Raw genomic sequence first — 22,266 nt, 5'->3', positions numbered from 1 at the left:
TGAGGCCAGCTTTGAACTCGGGTCCTCCTGAATCCAGGGCTGGTGCTTTATCCACTCACTGTGCCACCTAGCTGCCCCCAAAATAAAATATATTTTTAAAAAATTTAAACAAATGTTTCCATTTAGGTTATAGTCGAAAGAGGTAAAGGTGGATGCTGGTTGGTCCTTGGACCCATCTTGGTTGGGGTAGAAGGGCTTTTGTTAATGTCTGAATTGGACTCACAGCCCCCTCACTTAAGGGAGCAGCTGTGCTGGCTTTTCCCATGCCTGGATCTCCCAGTACAACCTGTCCTGGGGTCCATGTTGTCAAAGTGGATTTGCCAGAAGAATAGGAATGCATGGTCTGGCAATCTCAGAGCTACCTGCCCTATGGTATAGTGGACAGAAACTGGATTGAGAGCTAAGAAGACTTGGGTTCAAATCCTGCCTTAGATACTTGCTGTGTGACCCTGGCAACTACCTTAACATGAGAGGCTGACCTTGCTATCCTCTAAGGTTGCTTCCAGCTCTAAGTCTATGATCTATATTTCCTTTTAGGTGGTTGGAGGCTGGGGGCTCCTCTCCAAGGGTCAAACATAAACAACCACTTGTGCTCTTAAATCAGAAGAGCCCCAGAGAGTGGGCCCTATGAGGTGAAGGTCAATTCTGAGCAGCATCACAGACTTCTGAGAAGAGCAGACCTCTTTCCACACTGGTAGCTCTTCTCTGCTGGGGGGTCTCCTGGGCCCAGATAATTTCCCTGAATCTTAAGATTGCCTGGAGAGCCTTTGTCACCCCTAATGAACCATTAAGGCATAGCCAGGGACTCAAAAGGACCTCATGCTACTCCTCTGTCCAGATGCAAAGGCTTTGCTGCATCAAAAAGGACAATATATGTCTAGGACTGTGCCCTAAAGGAAAAGGTCCAGGGCATGGTCCTAGATACATCTGTGAGTAGGAAATGGGGATAAAGAGAAGATTTACATTAAAAGGGCAATCTAATTTTAATTTATTTAATTTTATAACCTATAATAATTTTATTTATTTAATTTTAATTCAATTTCATTTTAATTAACATTAAAAGGTGCAACTATTATCCGCATCTTCTCTATAAAGAACTTCCAGCACAAAAAAGGGCAAGCTTAAGGCTGTTGTTAATAAACTTGTATGATTAAAAACAAAATCATGACTTTCTACAGGCTAAATGATCAATCCCTGGTGGGCTTCCACAGGAGCCTAACCTGAGAAGTAGGCTTCAGCACGAACACATTTCCTAATGGAGAAAAGGCATCTGTTGGAGGCAGGGGTTGGGAAGGGATGATGAAGGCTTTTTGCAGAAGGTGGGATTTAAGCTGACTCTTGAAGGAAGCTAAGATGTGGAAATGAAGAGGGATTTCAGGCATGGGGGACAGGTGGTAAAAGGGAACAAAGATAGGGAATGGAGTGTGATGTGTGAGGAACAGCAAGGAGGCCAGTACTACTGGATTACAGAGTGTGGTAGAGGCAGCAGGTGGCACAGTGGATATCAAGCACAGGGCCTCGAGTCAGGAACACCCAAGTTCAAACCTGGGCAATAAATAGCCCCTATTTCCCAGGGTTATTGTGAGGATTAAATGAGATAATATTTGTACAGCACTTAGCACAGAGCCTGGCACGTAGTCGGTGCCATACAAATGATCACTGTCATCATCATCATCGAATATTGTAAGGTGTGAAGAGCTTTAAAAGCCCAACTGAAGATTTAAAATTCGATCCTGGAAGTAACAGGGAGCCAATGGGATGTACTGAGTAGGGGAACTTTACAAGATCCATGCTTCCGGAAGATCCCTTTGGCAGTGGAGTGGAGGATATACTGGAGTAGGGATAGATTTGAGACAAGGAGATCAATCAGAAGGCAACCATATTAGTTCATGCATGAAGTGATGAGGGCCTGTAGCAGGGTGGCAGTTGTGTGAAGGAAGAAAAGAGGGCATATACAAGAGACGCTGAAAAAGTACAAATAACAAGACGTGGCAACAGATTGGAAATGTGGAGTGAGTACAAATGAGGAATTATGGATGACTCCAACGTCGTAAGCTTGGATCACTGGAAGGATGGTGGTGCCCTTGACAACAGAGGGAAGTGGGGAAGGTTTGGGGGGAGTAGATAATTTTCCTTTGGACCTGTTGGGTTTGGGACTGGATATCGATGGAGATATCCAGTAGGCAGATGGTGATGCGAGTCTGGAGGTCAGGAGAGAGGTTAAGGCTATATAAATAGATGTGATAATCATCTGAATAGACATAATAATTGAATCCATGGAAGCTGATGAAATTATGAACTAAGATAGTATAAAGGGAGAAGAGGGCCAAGGACAGACCCTTGGAGGATAATCAGAGTCAGTCAGGGTGCAGAAGTGAAGGGGTGGGGGGTGGGGGGAGGGAAGGGAGAAGATGATTGTGGCTCCCATGTAAGAAAAAATTTCCTAGTTTGATGGGCTGTTGTGGGAGGCAATGAGTTCCTACCTCAATGGAGGTGTTCAAGCACTGCTTGGATAACTACTTATCAGGGTTATTATAGGAAGTATTCCTATTTGAGTAAGAGCTGGAGTAGATGGCCTTTGAGATCCCTTCTAACTCTGATTCGGTAACTCTTTGTGACCATCCTTTTCTCTTGGTTTTGGCTCAAATTGAAGTAGGAAGGACTTTGAAGGGTTTTTACCTTAGGCAAAGACCTTGCAGCCTGGAGAAGCTTCCGCCGGTGCTGGGGTTCGCTGATCCCAATGTCCCGGAGATCCTGGTCTTCCATCACGTTACTGCCCTGAAGGCAGAGAATAAGAGAGTTTTAAAAGAAATGGTGGCTTCCCTGACTGTTAAAGACAAGGAAGAGACTGCTCTAAATCTCTTCCCTTACTGAAGGGAATACTGGAGGTCATCTCTAGATTTCCTCCCATGGTTTAACCCAGTGCAGTCCATTCCAAAGCAATTTGGAGCTAGGATGACTTGAGTTTGAATCCTGACTCGGACATTTACTAGCTTAATCTCATTCGACCTCCATTTCCTCATCTATAAAAGGGATAATAACAACATCTACTTTCTAAGGTCGTTGTGTGGATCAAATGAGATAATATATGTAAAGTTCTGTGTACTTTAAAGTGCTATATAAATGCTAGTTCTTGTTATTCAATAACAACATTATATATAATATATAATAATCTATAGCATCATCATTGTTGTTGTTGGTATTCCAGTACAAGGTCCCTAGCAGTAGGAGCTGCTAAAGTAGTCTGAGCTCTTTGAAAGATTTGGTTCACAGGAAAATCCTTTTTCATTTGAGGGAAAACTTTTCTCCAGGACTGAGAAAAGAAGCCAGATTCCAGGTCAGTGGAGGAATACTGAAGAATGACCCAGTCAGATGACATTCTCAGACCAACACTATCTTATGCACAGGGAAGGTTTAATATATGTTAGCTGAATTGAACTCAATTAGCCTTTCTAACAGATAACAGTCAACAGTTTGGGGAACATGGAATTATTGTATTTTAGTGCTAATATGTCTTAGGCCAGACCTTTTCCTTTTGACCCATATGATACCACTGTTGAAATGATGACTTGCCTCCATAGAGAGTAAAGAGATTCCTCTATTTCCCTGCCTTAAATGTTGCCCATGGACAGTGGGAAAGGCAAAAGAAGTAAAGCTATAAAGGGAAAAGAATTGTACGTTGTCACAAGTCCCTGGTTTCAGTCCCAGCTTTGCTATGTGACTTGAAAGTCAATTCCCCTTTCATAGCCTCAGTTTTCTCACCTGCTGAGTAAGGGGTCTGGGCTAGGTAAGCTCTAAAACCTGACATCCTGTAATTCTATGTAGTTAAGCTACTGGTAGCCTTGGATAGAAAGAACATCTGAGTCAACTTAGTTTGTATGGACTAAACAGCAGAGTCCTGTGAAATTTTTAAATAGAATTCATTTTTTAAAGTTTTAGGGATGCTTGCTTTTTGTTTTGTTTTGTTTTGTTTGTTTGTTTTTGGGTGAGGCAATTGGGGTTGGCTTGCCCAAGGTCACACAGCTAGTTAAGTGTCAAGTGTCTGAGGCCAGATTAGAACTCAGGTCCTCCTGAATCCAGGGTCAGTGCTCTATCCATTGTGCCACCTAGCTGCCCAATGCTTCCTTTCCCCCCCCCCCCCAGCAACAAGCATTTATTTTATTTTCCAGTTACATGTAAGGGTACTTTTCAACATTGATTTTCATAAGATTTAGAGTTCCAAATTTTTCTCCCTCCCTCCCTTTCCTTCCCCCTCCACAAGATTGCAACCAGGTTATATATGTACAATCCACAAGTATTCTTTTTTATCAGTTCTTTCTATAGGGGTGCACAGTAAGCTTCCTCATTAGTTCCTTGGGATTATCTTGGATCATTGCACTGCTGAGAGTAGTTAAGTCATTCACAATTGCTCACTGAACAATACTGCTGTCACTATGCACAATGTCCTCCCAGCTCTGCTCACTTCACTATACGTCGATGTTCATTGATGCTTCCTTTTTAAAACACCATTAGTTATTTCCTGATACACTGATTATTCTCTTCCTGCTCCTCTGTCTACCTCCTTCTCCCCCTGCCCAATAATCCTCCCATGTAACAAAAGAAAACAGACTGACAAAGCAACTGTGTCTCAGAATTCAGGCAACATCCTGCACCTGTAGTTGCCTACTTTTCTACAGAGATGAAGGAAATCTCTTTTATAATTTGTTCTTTAGGACATAAATAGTCATGGCAATTCATCAGAATTCAGTTGTCTTGTGGCATTTTTGTTTACACTACAGCAGTCCTTGTGTATGTTTTCTTTCCTTTTTTTTCTTGTATATATTTTCTTGGTGCTACCTCTGTCACTCTTCATAAATTCACATGAATTATTGTACCATTAGAAATACCACATTCTCAGAAGCTTTGTTTCTAAGATTTTCCTCATATTCTTTGTTATGATGCAATAAATTCCATTGTATCAATATACCACAACTTGATCAACCATTCCCCAAAGTGACTGATATCTAGGTATCTTCCAGTTTTTTGCTACCACAAAAGTGCTCTTATGAGCACCTTATGAGACCTTCCCCTCCCTATGACCTCCTTGGCAATATATGCCTAGTATTGGGATAGCTGAGTCAAAGGGTATAGATAATTTAGTCACTTTTCTTACCTTAATGAAAAAATTAGAAAGTTGGTTTATCAAACAAACAAGAACCCCAAGAGACTGTCATGTTTCCTTGGAGAGGGCAGATGAAGATGGTGGTTCTGTTATTTCTGAGAAAGACTATTATAGAGCTAATACTCTCCTTCATCTCCACTTTTCCATTTCTCTGTCCCTAGCAGTTGTGTTGGTATATAAACTTCTAAAGCTATCTCAATCTAGTAATATTAGGGGGCATAGCAGCACCCATTGAGAATCATATGGTAAGGCTTCTGGAGATCTCATTGTCCATGATTCTAGCTAGTATATGGAAGCTTCAATGCCTCTAGGAACATCCACTCCTATGGAAGAGGTAACACCAAGAATTTTTAGAACAACCCTTAGCAGATTTCAGAAAATCACTTCACTTACAGCATGTGATGGGGGAACCAACTGTTTGGAAAGTACTGGGTATCGATTTTGATTACATAAAATGTAAAAGATTTTGCATAAAATCAGTGCAGTTAAAATCAGAAAGGAACTAGTTAGCTGGGGGAAAAATCTTTTCAACAAATTACTCTGATAAAGATCTCATATACAGGTACATAGGGAACTGATTCAAATACATAAGAATGATAGCCATTCCCCAATAAATAAATGGTCAAAGGACATGAATCTCAAACCAAGAAATCCAAGCAACCGACAACCATATGAAAAAAATGCCCCAAATTGCCAATCACATGAAAAATGCAAACTAAAATGCATTGCTGGTTAAGGTATGAAGTGGCCCAGTCATTCTGGAAAGCAATTTGGAATTATCTTCACCCCTGCCCCAATCACTGTCAGCAATAGCAGTAGTAGGCCCATAACCCAAAGAGATCAAAGAAAGAGGGAAAAGACCCATGTGTACAAAACAACGTCTTGTTGTTTTGCTCTTCTTGTTACAGTGCAGAGCTGGAAGCTAGAGGGATGCCCTTCCCCCCTCCCTATCCATCCTTAACCATCTACTAAGATCCAGCTCAAATTTTCCTTACTGGTTAGGCCCATGAAGTCATCCATAGCCATTCCCAGCATTCACTCATCTCCCCTTTTCTAAACTCCTAGTGTAATTACTGACACAGCATTTTACACATTATTTGCCATACCTTTTTTGCCTTTCCTCTTTAACTACAGGGTAAGCTCCTTGAAGAGAACACAGATTCTCAGTCACCATTTCTCTGAATGCCTGGCAGAGTGAGTGTTCATATATACTCTGATAAGCACTAATATTCTTGGGGAGAGTCTTTTGGGCTACAAAGCCTCATGGTTACTACCTTCCACACAGATTAAAATGAGTTCTCCCTTTTTCTTCCCAGGAATGTTCCTATGTGGGCTAGGTCTGTGGCAAAATATGAAATTGGCTAAATCTGTTCATAAAGATACTGTCATCTTCAAGGTATTGTTTCATCCAAAGGAGGCTGCTGGAGAGGTTTTTGTGAAGCTCTAGAGGCCAAATCACTTCCTGTCAGATCCTTCATTCTGCCAATTTGTTGGTGATAAGAGCTCAGGCAGGCCGAATTCATCCACAAGTCCTAAAAGACATCCAGAAAAAAAGCCCCTCTTCCCTATGATTTAGCTTTCTTCTCAGTCAGCAAACACCTCCCTTAATACAGAAAAACACCTTCAAGAAAAGCCAGAAGGTTGTAGGTTCCCAAGCTAACCTGTCAGTCAAACTTTATTGCCTCATAGGGTCTTAGAAATCATTTAATCTCACTTTACCATTTTACATATGAGGAAACTGAGGCCCATAAGAGGCTGACTGACCAAAATCACACTAGAAAGTGGAAAAGATCCGAGGTCATATCGTGACTCCATTATGAAGCTTCCTTTACTGCTCCTTGATGACTGAGAAATTGACTTTTAGCAAATCTCTTTCCATGTTCAAGGCAACTAATTAAATTATGTATGTAGGGACTGACTTCCTAGCCAACACTGGGACATTTTCCATAAATGTCTAGTGATGCTCCCCTGTGCCACTATGACAACAGTTGTTTGGGGGATTATTTTCAGGATTCTACTTCCCCCTATCTCCACTGATGTGACATCCAGATCCCATCCCAGGGAGCACAGAGTACCTCAGTCAGAAGTGGTGCCTAGTGGGATCCCATTTCCCCCTCCTCTTGCCCCAGAGATCATCTGTAATCTTCCTGCCAATGCTCCTGTCCTCTCCGCCATCGCCACCCTTGCTAGAGAAAACCAGAATCTGTCCATGCTGACCAGCAGGTTCACTCCCTCTTCTGATAGTGTGATTGGTTACTCCTGTGGGGCAGACACCCCAATGTAACCAAGGAGTTCCTGGTCCTTGCTACCTACCCTGTAGCTGAGCTTTCCTCCTACATGTATTTCCTTCCCCAATTAGAGAGCGAACTCCTTTGAGAGGAAGAATTGTTTTATATTTTCTATTTGTATCCCCATCATCTAGCACAGTGCTTGACACAGAGTAAGCCCTAAATAAATGCTTTTCATTTATCCATGACAGGTTTAGCCAGTACCAATTGAGGACACAAAGATAAGACTGCCATATGTGGGCTAAGGAAGTTTACTGGCTACAACACAAGGAGGAAGGAAAGCTTTTGCTATAAAGAGGAGGAGAGTATTGATCTGGGAGGTTCCCAAATGCTTCACTGACATAACCGCAAATGTCAGTCAGTTATTAATGGCACCATTAGCAAATGGTGTGTGTTTAAGTGCTTTCCTGTCCAGAAATGCATCATAGTCCAGTGGGAAAAAAAAATGCTGGAAATAGAATCAGAGGACCCGGGTTCAAATTCTACCTAAGCAATTTACTTTCCTATGTGGGCTCTGGACTTTTCTGGGCCTCAGTTTTCTTATCTGAAAAAATGTTCTTTTCCAGCTTTATATTTATGATCCTATGACTGGAATATGTAAGTTACTCCTGGGTGGGAGGAAGTGATAGCAAAATCTGTCAGCTGCCTCACATAACATCAGAGAATTTAAGAGTAGCCAGGTCTCCCTTGCAGCTTCAGAGGGTCAGCACTTATTTAAAACCTAGGGAATGTAGGGCGATCCTTAACTCATTTGGGAACAAAAAGCAAATATAGGCATGACCCGGGAAACACCAAGGAGTTGACACGAAAATCCAGATTCTAAACTCCAACAAATTTTGCCCATAGAGAGAATGCTGATCTTGGAATCAGAAGGCCAGGGCTTGAGTTCTCTCTGAGAGCCGTGTAACTACTAACAGACATGTCATTTGACCTATCTGGGCTTCAGTTTCCTCACCTGTAAAATGCGAAACAGTAACATTTGCACTCCCTACCTCATAATGTTGTAAAAAACCTACTTTGTTAAAACATAAATATTGATATAAACTTGAACTATTGTTATTAGAGTTGCTTCATGGGCATCAGGAGTATTTTGTGTTCAATTTAACAAATATCCATTAAGCATTTAATCTGTGCTTATTTACATCTGTTTAGCCCTGGGGTTTTCAGGATGTCAATATGTCAAGTGTGAACACAGCCAGTATCCTCAGCACCTGAATTTGTGCTGATAGAGCACCTCAGGGTCACAAGTCCAAGCAACTAAAGTAGAAAAGAAGTGACCATTAAGTGTCCTTGGGAACCACAGTGGAACCTCTTCAAAGAAGCTTTATTGTGGAACATCACCTCAAACTTCCTATATCAGAAAAACTACATAGGATTTTCCAAGCCAAAATAAAGCAACCATTATAAGGTATGCTTGCCTGCTGATGAACCCCATATAATGTAAACTAGCTGGATGCTTTAATAGGGAAATGTTACATCTGAATCAAGATGATGGAACGCCTTATCCATCTCTAGATATTAGACAGATTGTAGTACATCTGGAATATCTAGTACATCTTCCTGGGATACACTATGTATGCATTTTACAAATGAGAATCCGATAATTTCAATATAGAGGGAAACATTTTTAGCATAATGAAAACTGAACTACACAGGAATGGGCCATGGATAATCATATGCAAATTGTAGTATAGGTAATAAGGGAATGTCTCAATAGTCAAAACACTTCTTTCTTGATTTTTCTCTTTCTTTTCTAGTTACTAAAATTTAATTAGCCTTATAGCCCATTGGGCAATTTACATGCAATTATCCACAGTACTTTGCAAGGCTACTAAGATACTTGGAGCAACATTCAACAAGGCCATAATCAGAATTAATTCTTGCATCTATTCTACTTACAAAGGTAGCCCCCTAAGGAAGCACTCTGTTGAACTAGTCTATCAAGATCAAGTTAGTAACAATGACTCCTATAACTCTAAGCTGTTGGAGAAGTAGGCGTAACACTAAAAACATACTCATACATCTACCAGCAATATTAAAGTTTACTGCTCATTCAGAATTAGAAAACAAACACATGTAATGTGTCTGCCTTAACAAACACAACCGAATAATCCAGTTGAAGGTCCCATTGTCAGAGAAAAGTGAGGAGAAAAGTTGGAAGTTAGCTGACTCTTTAAAAAAGTAATTAAAAAAATAGCATCAGTCCAGACCATTAAGGAAAAGCAAGCTAACTGTGAACTTTGATTCACCTTCCCTGCCTTAGGAATATGTGGAATGATGTTAGGGAATATGATTTATTTGTGATTTAGGAATGGCAACCATTTTGGAATGAGTAAGAAAGGGAAGACAAGTCAGTTTAGGTTTCCTAAATTCTTAGCCTCTGATAAAGAGATGCACAGTGACTGGGGCTATAAGTCACAACCTAACTTCAATGGCTATAAGACAATAAATAAGATAGGTACTATGTCTTATCTAAACTTGTATCTTACTGAGTATCTAGCTCAGTTTTCTGCATATACTAGATAATTAATGTTTTTCAAATAAATAAATAAGTTAATCCAAGGCCCAGAGAGGCAGAAGGTCTGGTTATATCTAAAGAGCAGTCAAAGAAAGAGAGCTCACTGATTCCTCAGCAAGGTGGAGCTCTACACAGTTGAGTTGTATGCTGACCTTCCTCGTCCACTTGTGTGGAAAAGTATGGGACATTTCTAAGCACTTATTATCTCCAGTTGACTAGAAATTTGAATTTATTCTTGAGTTCCCAGCTCTAATAAGAGAGCCTTATCTTCTTTGGGGTCCAAGTCTCCATGCCAACTCTTCCTGTTCTGCACTGTTTTCCAGCACCCCTTTGTACTTTGTTTCCTCCCTCCCTCCTTCCTTCCCCTTGCCTTTCTCTCATTCCTCCCTTCTCCACCTTCTATGATCTATCTATAGACGGTGGCAGGTCCTTTGTCATAGTTTCAAACAGAGGCCACAGAAGTAATGGCTGGCCATCTTGAGTCATTTATTTAAAAATTTTTTTTCTTCAGGTTTCTCTGAAAGGTCTCATTTCTCAAATATATAGGGCACTGAGCCAATTTTATAAAAATAAGAACTATTCCTCAATTAATAGATGGTCAAGGAACATAAACAGGCAGTTTTCAGAAGAAGAAATAAAAGCTATTAACAATCATATGAAAAAAATGCTCTAAATCACTAATAATTACAGAAATGTAAATTACAACAATTTTGAGGTACCACCAGACACCTATCAGATTGGCCAACAGAAAAGGAAAATGACAAATATTGGAGGGGATAATAGTGGAAAAACAAGTAGGCCAATGCACCATTGGTGAAGTTGTGAATTGGTCCAACCATTCCCAGGAGCAATTGGAACCATGCCCAAAGGGCTATAAAATTGAGCATCCCTGTGACCCAGCAATATTATGACTAGTTTTGTACTCCAAAGAGATCAAAGAAAAGGGGAAAGGACCCTCTATGTACAAAAATATTTATAGCAGTTCTTTTTGTGATGGCAAAGAACTGGAAATTGAGGGGATACCCCTTAACTGGAGAATGGCTGAAAAAGTTGTGCTACGTGATTGTTATGGAAAAAAAAAAAATCAACCTTGAAAGGCTTAGCTACTCTGATCATGACAATTCCAAAGAACTCATGATGAAAATGTTAACTACCTCCCAAGAGAACTGATGAACTCTGAGTGCAGATTGAAGCATAGTTTTTCACTTTCTTTTTTTTTTTTTTTGGGGGGGGTAGGGTGGGGGAGAAACATGACTAATATTGAAATATGTTTTACATGACTTCACATGTATAATGGATATCATATAGCTTACCTTCTCAATAAGTGGGGGAATGAATTCGGAATTCAAAAATTTTAAAATGTTAAAAAATAAATTTAAAACATTTTTTAAAAAAAGTTTAAAATAAAGTCCTGCATACTTAGCTTCCAACTCTATCCAGAGCTGACCCTGAAAACAAAAGTTTGATCTCATATTCCCCAGCTTGCCCTAAAAGCAAAATCTTGGGTTAGATCATTTAAACTAAGTAGGTCTTATGGGATCCTCTAGGAAGCATCATGTCAGCTCACTGGGTCAAGCTGCCCAGGGGGACAGGAACGATGGCAGATGCACTCATTTCTAGTCATTTTAATCTGGTTTCCGGATTGAAATTTACAAAAACACAATGGTAAAGCCCAATTCTGAGCATTGTTCCCAGGTACCTCATAAATAGAAGCTGGGTAGCTTTGGGCAATGACATATGACTATGTATATGATTATATTCTCAAAGATTTCTGGAAGTGTGGTGATCAGCAAAACAGGAAGTGGGAAAGATTCCAAAAGGCTTTGGGGGGCTCACCTCATACCCTTAGCTAATAATAATGCATAAGAACTTTGAAAAATTATAAAGCAATATGTAAACAACAAGGAGGCATTATTAACACGAGGTTGGTACTATTGGTGATATAGACTTTGGGCACCCAAGGAAGAAGAAAATGTGCCACATTACTCTGAGAGCCCTAGCAATTTGGTTGTGGTAACAGTAAGGATACCATCTCAGGAATCTTCTTGGGGTTCCTCTAGAGTAGAAGAACAGGGCATGAGTACCCCATGCTCTAATGAATGCCAGGATTTTACTCCCAGTGGTTAAAAGTGAAGAACTGCTTTTTACCTCTTAATTAGCACAAATGGTTAAAGGGACTAAGACTGAAGCTTGTTGCTTCTACTGAGATCTAGTTGAAAGAAAACTGGGAGACTTAGATTCTAGACTAAGGAAGGAACAATAAGAGACGAAACATCTGTATGGTATCTCCTGTCCACCAAGCCCTGTGTTGAGTGCTTTAAGAATATTATCTCATCTGATTCTTACAATAACTCGGGAAGTAGGTGCTATTATTATCCCCATTATACAGTGGAGAAAACGAATACAGGGGTTAAGTAACTTGCCCAGGGAAGTGTCTGAGGCTGTAAATGAACTCAAGTCTTTCTGACCTGAAGCTCGATGCTCTCTCCATTCTGACACTCAACTTTCACTGGGGTTGGGAAGACTCGAGTTCAAATCTGGCCGCAAACACTTACTAGCTGTGTGACCTTGGGCAAGTCACAATCTGTTTGTCTAGGAAGCAGCTAGATGGCTTAGTAAATAGAGCAGTGGGCCTGGAGTCAGGAAGACCTGGGTTCAAATGTGGCCTCAGATACTTACTAGCTGTGTGACTCTGGGCAAGTTACTTAACCTCTGATTGCTTTAATTCACTGGAGAAGGAAATGGCAAACTACTCCAGTCTCTTTGCCAAGAAAACCCCAAATGGGGTTATGGAGAGTCAGACACAACCAAAATGACTGAACAACAACAACCTGTTCTGAATTGGGGGTGGGGTAAAGGGCCACTCCATCACCTATGTCTGGAAGTAGATCCACACCACACTTCCATACACTTTAATGGTACACTGACGCAACATGCTTTAAGCGAGTATGTGCACAAGTAGGTACTATAATAATAATAATAATAATAATTTTTAAAAATGTACTATGTGGCCATAGGCAAATCACTTTCTCATCTTGGGTCTCAGTTTCCCGGTCTCAAAAGTGGATGACAAAACTTTTGGCACCTTCTGCAATTTGGAACATTATCCAAGTCTTTTGGTAAGAGAAGGGTACAGAAATGAAAGGGAGTAGTGCATTATTAGTAAGTATTAGAACAACTACCTCTTCCAATATGTGACTTTACAAGGGCTGGCAAATTAGACCTGGTATTTAGCAGATGTTTGAATGTCCCTGGTAAAATAAAGAGCTAAAAAGTCCTGCCCTATTTCAGGGAGAATGACACATCCAACTTAGACAAGGCAGAGTTTGGAGTTTTTGCAGATGGAGTGCTCACTCCTTCCACCCCTTCCAAGTAGCAGCAGAACTTCTGATACTGACTTGGGGCAAGCTAACTGCAAACAGCTGGAGTCCACCTTAAGAACTTGAGGCTCAACATGGGAAGCCAGGACCAAAATAATGGTTAGGAAATGTCCTCTTGAGAAGACACTGGCAGACAGTCCAATGACACAGAGTCCAATGCTTTTGGAATAAGGGGAAGGGAACAGAGAGCATGGAGAAATGACACCCAAATGTCTAAAATATCAGTTTGCTTTGCCTGGAATATGATTCTATTTACTATTTTTTAAAAAGTCAGTCAATAAATATTTATTAAGCACCTGCTTTGTGCCTATTTCTTTTGCCAAAAGGCAAACAGACATTAGATAGAAGGAATGGAGGGAGGAATTGGGGGATAGGGAGGGATGTTTCATTCAAGTAGAATTCTCATCCTTAAAGAACTCCTGCAAAGGAGAGGACTCACCAAGAAGCGAACATCATCAAAGCCATTCAGAAGCAACTTGCTTTCGTACTGCTGCAAACCAACTGACTCCAGCCACTCCCCAACACTCTGCTCCAACATCCGTGAACCTGACGAGAGAGGAATCGGCAGACGCTTGAAAAGGGAAAAACCATTAAGGCGGTAGCAGCGGCACTCAGAGGAAGACAGATGGCATTGCCACATCATAGTCATTACTATCAAGCAGCCAAACTATGGACAAGGGTGCAACAGAGCATCAAACCCAAAACTCCTCTTCTGGACCATGGGGGCAGAGCTTCTGTGGCTTTATACACACTATCCCTCTAAAAGGGGTGTTACAGCCAACCCCCAAAGGCCAGAACTGTGGCTGGGACTGCAGTGACACATGCACAGATTTCTGGGCTTTCCTGTAAACACATCAGGGGGGAAATCCAACCCCCGAGTGGTGGCTCAAGTCAGTCAACTCTTTGTCTCATCAGGGAGGGGCCGGCATTCGCCCCGAGGCATTCCGGACAGTCAGTCCCTGCAGGAGCTCAAGGTGAGAGAGAGAAGCTGCTACTAGCCCATAAGCCAAGTCCCCTTATTCACACCACTTCTGAAGCACCACCCTGTCCTGTGGGCCAGGGACAAGTCCTGTAACCTTGCAGCACAAATCAGTCATGAAAGAAAAGACATCTTCATGCAGCGGAGGGACACAGATACATAGCCAGGGCTCAGAGAGGAAGCAGCAGCAGCCACAGCCACTCCTGGGCTAGTGATCAGCTATTTGTAGGAAGCCCAGCACATGCAAGTCAAGCAGCACACAGAAAAGGGCAGTGGGAGCAACAAAAATTTTACTTTTTTTCCCCCAGCAGTCCCGAAATAAGCAAACCATGGCTACCACCTCTTCCTGTTATTTAGTATAGCACAGCAAAAGGCTGGGGCTCATAGATCCTGGTTCAGGTGTGGAACCACTGTGCCCGCAGCACAGCATCCCAACCGGTTGCTCAGCTAACTGGGGTGAGAACCCGATTCAACACCTAGATTTTGGTTACTGGCAAATGGAACATCTCACAAGAACTGGAGAGAGCAACAGAGCACTGTCCATGCTATCTCCCTATCTACATTGCCGGGGTACTCTCTAGGGCATGGACTTTCCCCAGCTTCATTTTCTTTCTCTAAGTACAGCTGATGCTATGATTGACCCCAAGCAGACAGAAAAGGAGCTCAAGAGAAGAGGTAGATTTGGTTCTTTCCTAAAAACAATCAGATTAAGGGAAGAGAAAGAAAGGGAAAAGAAGGGAGAATGGTTGTCTGCTGGTAGGTGGTAGCTCAAGTCTATTGATGGCCGGCAGCGGATCTTTTTGGCTTAGAGATAAAAGAAAACAACTCTCTCCTCAGGGTGTCTACACAGAGTTCCCAGATCTTGTCCTTTCTCCTATGGAAATGAACTGACAAGAGAAGACAGTCACGGGCTACTCTCTTCTTCTACAACAGGAGAAGTAAATAGAACAAGGAAGAAAAAAAGTTCACACTTTCCTGGTAGTCCTTGAAGGATCTGTGGTGACAAATGTACAGGCATCCACCTGCTTCTTAGCCTGTTTAATGCATCTGGCTTCCAAAGGCAGGTGTCAATAGAAATGGAAAAGAAGAAATCGAAGAGGAAAAATGAGCTAACTACAAAACCATCATCACCTCCGATGAACTCTCAGGATGCCAAGAGCCATTCCTGCCACTTCAGGGCACTTTCTACCTCCCAGAGTCAGGACACTGCCAACTTGCTTGATGAGCCAAGGAAGCCTGGAGACAAAAACCTTCACAACAACCTTCTGCCCTCTCTTCATTTGTCTCCTGCTGAACAGACGGTAGCCAGAGCTCTTGTGATCTAGGTGATCTCTCTGATGCACACAGCAGTGATGGAAGATGCGGAGCCTGGGGGTGTGCCTAGTCCCTCACTGGGGAAAGCTGAGATCCAGGAAGCTAAGCAGCAGAACCCTGGATGCTCCCGGAATCTGCCTTCCCTTCTGCTGATTCATTTCTGCTTTGTAATTACACAGCTGCACAGCTGTGGTCCTTTATCAAGCAGAATGGGTGTCCTTGTTGAGAGCCGCAGTAGAATGCTTTGTTTAAGAGCTGTGGGCTCCACGCTGCCTGCTGCTGGCTCCCTGGTCCTTTCTCACTCTGGAGCAGCTTGTCCCTCCCCTTCCTCCTCCCTTTCCTCCTCCCCTTCCTAGCCCAGTAAAATACAGCAGGGATCAGCTTCAGAGCAAAAGCTGCAACTGCCAAGAAAGGAGAGGAGAAAGATATCATAGTCATCAAATTGCAATGACAGATTTCTGTTATCTGCTCTGTGATAGACAACAAAGGAAGGTGAAAACTAAGAGGTTGCAAGTTTGCTGCCTTTGAAGGATGAAAAGCTAAAAGACGGTGATTACTCCAAAATGAACTGTTAGGAGGAATAAGGAAGATGCCTGCAGCTCCTGCCAGTAGTTTCCTGGGACAAGCGGGAGAACAGCCTTATGAAACAAGAGAAGGGGTAAGCATTGGGCAAAGGTTAAAAAAAAAAGCTGTACCATTTCATCTGAGTAAATTACCATATAGATAAATATTCCCTCAAATTAGGGAATGTATGTACCTTTTGTTGCTTAGAACCACAGGCCACAGGGAATGACAAAAAGACAATAAAACCAGGAAATCACAATGAGTGTTATCCCTATGGAAATATCAAATTCAGAAAACAATGTGAGAGAGGTTATGGAGCTACTCAAAATTGGGAACAGATGGACCAAGAAAAAGCCAAAAGGGAGCTGGGAATAAATGCTATATACACCTGAGGTGAGATGAGCTATATTACATATTTTTTATAAATCAACTTCATAGCATTGCACCATTACAAACTCTTGAATACTTTAGAGGTAATCCGTAGGAGAGAAAACCGTAGATAGTGAACTAACTGCTAAAGACAGGATTTCAAGTAGAGGAAGAAAATATAGAAATAAAAAGAAAGACCCAGATCTAGAAATAAAAAGAAAATGCCAGAAAACAGCTCTCAGAGAAGAGGTCAAGTCTAGCAAATGCTTGAACGAATAATTTTCTCTCTCCTTGAATGGCATGGATATTTGGTTTAAAAACAACTGGCCTACAGCTATACCAGTGAGACAAATTAAATTCACTGCTTTCTGGGGATCTGGGGGCCGGGGCAGAATTCCTTATACGGATGGAGGGTGTAACACATAAAAAAGTGAGGAAATGAATATGAGAGAGATTCTACTAATAATGACTTCTCCATCCTGGCAACCTGAGTACCCTATAGCCCAAAGAAATGTGATAAAGCAAATGCTGTTGCCTCAGACAAAAGGGAAGGGCTTAGCCTTCAGCATATCAGATGCAGGCAATAGTCATGATGTAACATCAAGATTCAAATTGATTAGCTAAAGGCAGCCTGCCAATGAACCCTCCTCTCCTTTGTCGGACAACATGAAGGTCTCAGATCTTTCTCTTTCAACTCTTCAAAAAGCTAGTGTTGAGCTGGATCCCTGCCACCACTCATCCCATCAAAAAAGCCTCTGCTTCTGCCTGAGGTGAGGGTCTTTGTTTCCCTGGCCCTGAAGAGAGCTGACTCCTGGTATATCAGTTACAGCCAACAAGCACTGAACTCTCACATCCACCACACTCTAACAGCAGCAGGACAACAGGGGCCTGGGAGACCTAAATGCAGAACACTAGAGTCTCTATGTATGCTACAGCAGCCATTTTCCTCAACACCACTTTTCCAATCTGCAAAGGTTAAGAGTAAGTACAGAAAAAAATAGGGGATAAATCAACCAAAATGTACTCAAATGAGACTCTGTTTCCCTTAGACTTATCCATGAAGTAGTCAATTCTCAGTGCAGAGTCCTGTAAACTGAGGATAGGAAGTGTTAGAGCAATAAAGATGGCAATATCATCAGAGAATCATTCTCTAGCCATGATCTCTCTGGAAAAAGGGTTCAGGAGGTACTGCCTAACTTCCTGGTTAATAAAGTACATGAAAAAGTACTCTGAGAAGTAAAATTTTGCTTTGAGATATCCTCAAACTACAGACCAGGGACATGCATGGTTACCTCTTCTGAAAAAAGGATGGGGATAAGAGTAGAACATAGCTCTGACTAAACTGTGGCTAAAGCTTCAAAAATTAAAAAACAGCAACTTCAGGGCAGCTAGGTGGCACAGTGGACAGAGCACTGGCCCTGGAGTCAGGAGTACCTGAGTTCAAATCCGGCCTCAGACACTTAACACTTATTAGCTGTGTGACCCTGGGCAAGTCACTTAACCCCAATTGCCTCACTAAAAACAAAAAACAAAAACAAAACAAAACAGCAACTTCAAAAAAAACAGTGCTTGAAGTTGTAAAGGATACACACACACACACACACACACACACACACACACACATATGCATACACATACATAAATCATGTGATCTTCAAAAAAGGCTTTTGAGATAAACAGGGAAGGGATAATTACTTGTTTTCCAGATGAGGAAACTAAAGCCCAGAGAGAGTGACTTGTCCATGAATCCCAACTACTAAATGTCAGATCTAGGATTAGATCCTAGGGCTCTGACTGCTAATCCAGGGCTCATTCTGTCACAATACACTCTTCTTTGTTTGTTTGGGTTTTTTGCGGGGCAATGAGGGTTAAGTGACTTGCCCAGGGTCACACAGATAGTGTCAAATGTCTGAGATCACATTTGAACTCAAGTCCTCCTGAATCCAGGGCCAGTGCTTTATCCACTGCGCCACCTAGCTGCCCTCACAACACACTCTTCTATTCTTAGGACAAACAAATGCTTTTGCATCTGGAAGAGATTACAAAACAAGGTGGTGTGAATGTAAGTGTGCATGTGAACTTGTGTGTGCACACACACACACACACACACACACACACACACACACACACACACACACACACACACACACACGGGAACTGCTTTAATTTTAGCCCAGGAAAGGAGCAATCTGATTGAGGAAATATCACCTGCTAATGGTTAGGGCTCAGTCAAACAAGAAGGAATGATCTTTCAGAAAAATAGCATGTTAGATTCAGAATTGTATGAGGCTAGGGGGCATCTAGGTGGTGCAGTGGATAAAACATCAGACCTGGATTCAGGAGGACCTGAGTTCAAATCCAGCCTTGGACATTTGACACTTATTAGCTGTGTAACCCTGGGCAAGTCACTTAACCCTAATTGCCCCACAAGAAAGGAAAAAAAAAAAAGAATGGTATGAGGCTTTCATTGTCTCAAAATAACAAGAATAATGAACCAAAGATGAGATTCAGTTCACATGGCCGGGGGGGTGGGGGGGCCAGGTGGTGGATGGAGGTTAAGTGACTTGCCCAAGGTCACACAGCTTGTAAGTGTCAAGTGTCTGAGTCCAGATTTGAACTCAGGTCCTCCTGAATCCAGGGCTAGGGCTTTATCCACTGTGCCACCTAGCTGCCCCTCAGTTCACATTTTAGAAAAAAAATAAACTGGAACATAGATGCTAGAACAGGGAAAGGACCAAAGGACTGTGCCATTTATGAACTGGGTGAAGGAAATGGGGAATGTTTAGCCCATCAAAGGTGAGGTTTGGGGTTAGCATATGGGACATCAAAGTTATCTCCAGGTACATGAAGGGGGGAAAAGGAATTAGACTTCTTTTCCTTGGACCCAGAGAGCAAAGGTAGGAGGAATAGAAATAGCTAAAGAGGTAGATTTCAGACTAATATAAGAAGAAACTCCTGGCCTGTGGGGTGATGGGTTTCAAACACAACACATCTTCAAGTGGAAGCTGGATGGCTACTTGTTAGGTAGACAATAGAAGGGATTCCTGTATGAGCTGGGCTTCTAAATCCAAAATTCTGTGACAGTAGTCCTAATCTCCCTGCAAGACAACCAGAAGGCATTGCGGCCCCATAGGGAGAGGTCAATACCACAACTCCAGAATCTAAATCTGAAAGATGATAGCGTGAAGGAAGCAAATAGAGAAATAAAGCCACAAAGATGGAAGTTGACACTGTAGACTTCTTAGATGTGAATAAACCCCATAGAGCAGCAGTCTTTCTCCTCTGAGAGACTTATCCCATTTTAGTGAGCCCTTCGTTTATAGAGGAATTTTTGCTTTTATTGGAGTAAAGCACAATTCTTCTCTCTTCCCTATGGTGTTATGATACCATATTAATTATGCCATCAATCAAACTCTCTGCCAAGGCCCCATAACAGCATATGGAGAATTTGGCATTAGTATACATGGTACTCAGTGGTCAACACCTTGACTCACCCCCATCCAATTCACCATTTTCAATAAGAGGGATTTCCATACCTTTTAATGGAGTCAGGAATTCACATTAACTACCAGAGACACTATCCCTGCTATAAGCAAGGCTGCTACCTATTTCCTCTTAGTGCAGTCTTCCCTAGTGTCCAAACAGCTTCTAGATGGACAATTTGTGAGCACATATTCCCTACACAGTTAGAGTTACTGATGTATTTTCCAAATACCTTTAACAACTCTCAATTTGGTTATTAAATAAATATAAACATAACTCTACCAGACCAGGAAAACAATTCAAGGAGTAACAGTCTTTTATTTAACGAAAATAAAAAAGACTCCCAAGAAAGAAGACTTTGCTTCTAATGTTTAGAAATAATAACAATAACAGAAAGGTGGTGTGGTGTAGTGTAGAGAGAGTTGGCCTTGGGGTCAGGATAATTTGGGTATGAGCACATACCTCTTAACACACTAGCCTTGGTCTCTCAGTGCCAAAAGCAACTCTCTGACCCTACAAGTTGCAGAGCAGGAACTGATCTCTACCGGCAGAAAGAGCCCCTACCAGGAGCTCCCTATACTGAAGAAATCACATGTCCAGGTAAAAAGAATAACAAAGGTGATGAAATGTTTACTGCTTGACTGACTGATAGCCATGGAAGTTCAATATTAGTCTGGTATAGTGTGGCATAGCAGATCAAACCAGCTTCAGAGCTAGGAAGATCTTGGTTCAGGTTCTACCTCTGACATGTACTTTGTCATCTTGAGCAAGTCACTGAACCTCTTGGGAGCCCCAGGACTTTTAAGTTGTACAAGAGTTGCTGCTCTGCACTAATAGAGAGTTTTTCCTCTAGTATTTCCTACACCAATAAAATCACAGTCCAGATACACATGAATGGCATTCCACATACTCAAGTATCATCATCAATTGGATAAAGGACTTAAAGTCAATTTTTAAACTGAAATATGCAAAAGTAGCTGACATTTATATAGCACCTGGAGATCTGCAAAGTGCTTTATAGTCATTATCACATTTAATCCTCATAATAAGCCTATGAAGTAAATACTAAAAGGTAATATCAGCCCCGCTTAACAGATAAAGAAACTGAGGCTGGGGCAGCTAGGTGGCGCAGTGGATAGAGCACCGGCCCTGGAGTCAGGAGTACCTGGGTTCAAATCTGGCCTCAGACACTTAACACTTACTAGCTGTGTGACCCTGGGCAAGTCACTTAACCCCAATTGCCTCACTTAAAAAAAAAAAAAAGAAACTGAGGCTGAAGAGGTTAAGTAATTTGCTCAGGATCAGATATCCAATAGGTGTCTAAGGTCAGCTTTAAATCTAAATATAATGGGGTGTGCCAGAGCCAGCTCAGATCAGCTTACAAGAGTCAAATGTTAGATTTTCAGTATGAGAATTTACACCTCCCAAACTGGCAAATTAGGGCTTGATTTAGCATTTTGTTGATTAACTAGGCTTCTTTCCCCCCAAAGAGCTGGAAGCAATACACTCCCACCCCTTTATGCTAGTCATCATGCTAGAGACATTGCTTCTTTTTGGGACAGCTTAAGGAAGGAGGTTCTATCACATTTCTGTGGCCCCAAAAGTTGGTGCTGTCAAAAACTCACTTCTCTAGGACTCAGGAGGCTGGCCAAGCACCTGTCTCACAATGACCCTGTGGGGTAGGTAAGGTAGTGCTTATATCTATGATTCCAATTTTATAGATAAGAAAATTGAGGCTCGGAGAGATTAAGTGACAAAACAAAATGTCCAACAGGTTAAGGGTCAAAGTCGACATCCACTGGTCTCCTGGCTGAGTTCACTGTACCTTTTACTGTACACTACATAGCCTTTCATTTCATTCAATATTTAACCATAATAGAAGGTTTACATTTGCCAAACAAAGTCCTTACTCTTATAGTGAGCTAATAATCATACCAGATTCATGCAGGTAAAAGTGTTTTTGTGGTTATTTCATTGCTACATGCCAACTTTTAGCAAATTTATATCAAAATCCAAATTTATGAATGAGATGACGAATAGCCAGCTCATTTATTATAGTACACTTGAAAAGGATGTGACTGACCAAAATTAAATATATACACATATTTTTAGGAACCCATCTATTGTGTAAAGTATACAGTTCTTCTACAATTCCTCATGTAATGGGTATTTGGGGAATATCAATAACACTAGACTCTAAATTTCCAAAG

The 22,266-nt window shown here is 41.6% G+C and overlaps 1 protein-coding gene across 7 annotated transcripts in view; it reads right to left on the bottom strand.

Moving 5' to 3' along the window:
• The window catches only part of ANKS1A (ankyrin repeat and sterile alpha motif domain containing 1A), a 233,981-nt gene that overhangs the window by 17,622 nt on the left and 194,093 nt on the right, over positions 1-22,266 (bottom strand). For 5 of the 7 annotated variants that reach the window (XR_006356327.1, XM_044002069.1, XM_044002068.1 and 2 more), the window contains 2 exons: positions 13,787-13,893; positions 2,680-2,778 (listed from right to left, as the gene is read on the bottom strand). Coding sequence is in view for 6 of the 7 variants with exons in the window: in XM_044002069.1 (XP_043858004.1) it covers positions 2,680-2,778; positions 13,787-13,893 (206 nt within the window). In the remaining variant the exon portion in view is untranslated. The other 2 variants (XM_044002074.1, XM_044002072.1) reach the window with 2 other exon arrangements.

The sequence above is a fragment of the Dromiciops gliroides genome, chromosome 4 (assembly GCF_019393635.1).
Source record: "Dromiciops gliroides isolate mDroGli1 chromosome 4, mDroGli1.pri, whole genome shotgun sequence".
Lineage (NCBI taxonomy): Eukaryota > Metazoa > Chordata > Mammalia > Microbiotheria > Microbiotheriidae > Dromiciops > Dromiciops gliroides.
Note: the sequence above shows the minus strand (reverse complement) of the source record. Positions and strands in the feature narration are given on the sequence as shown.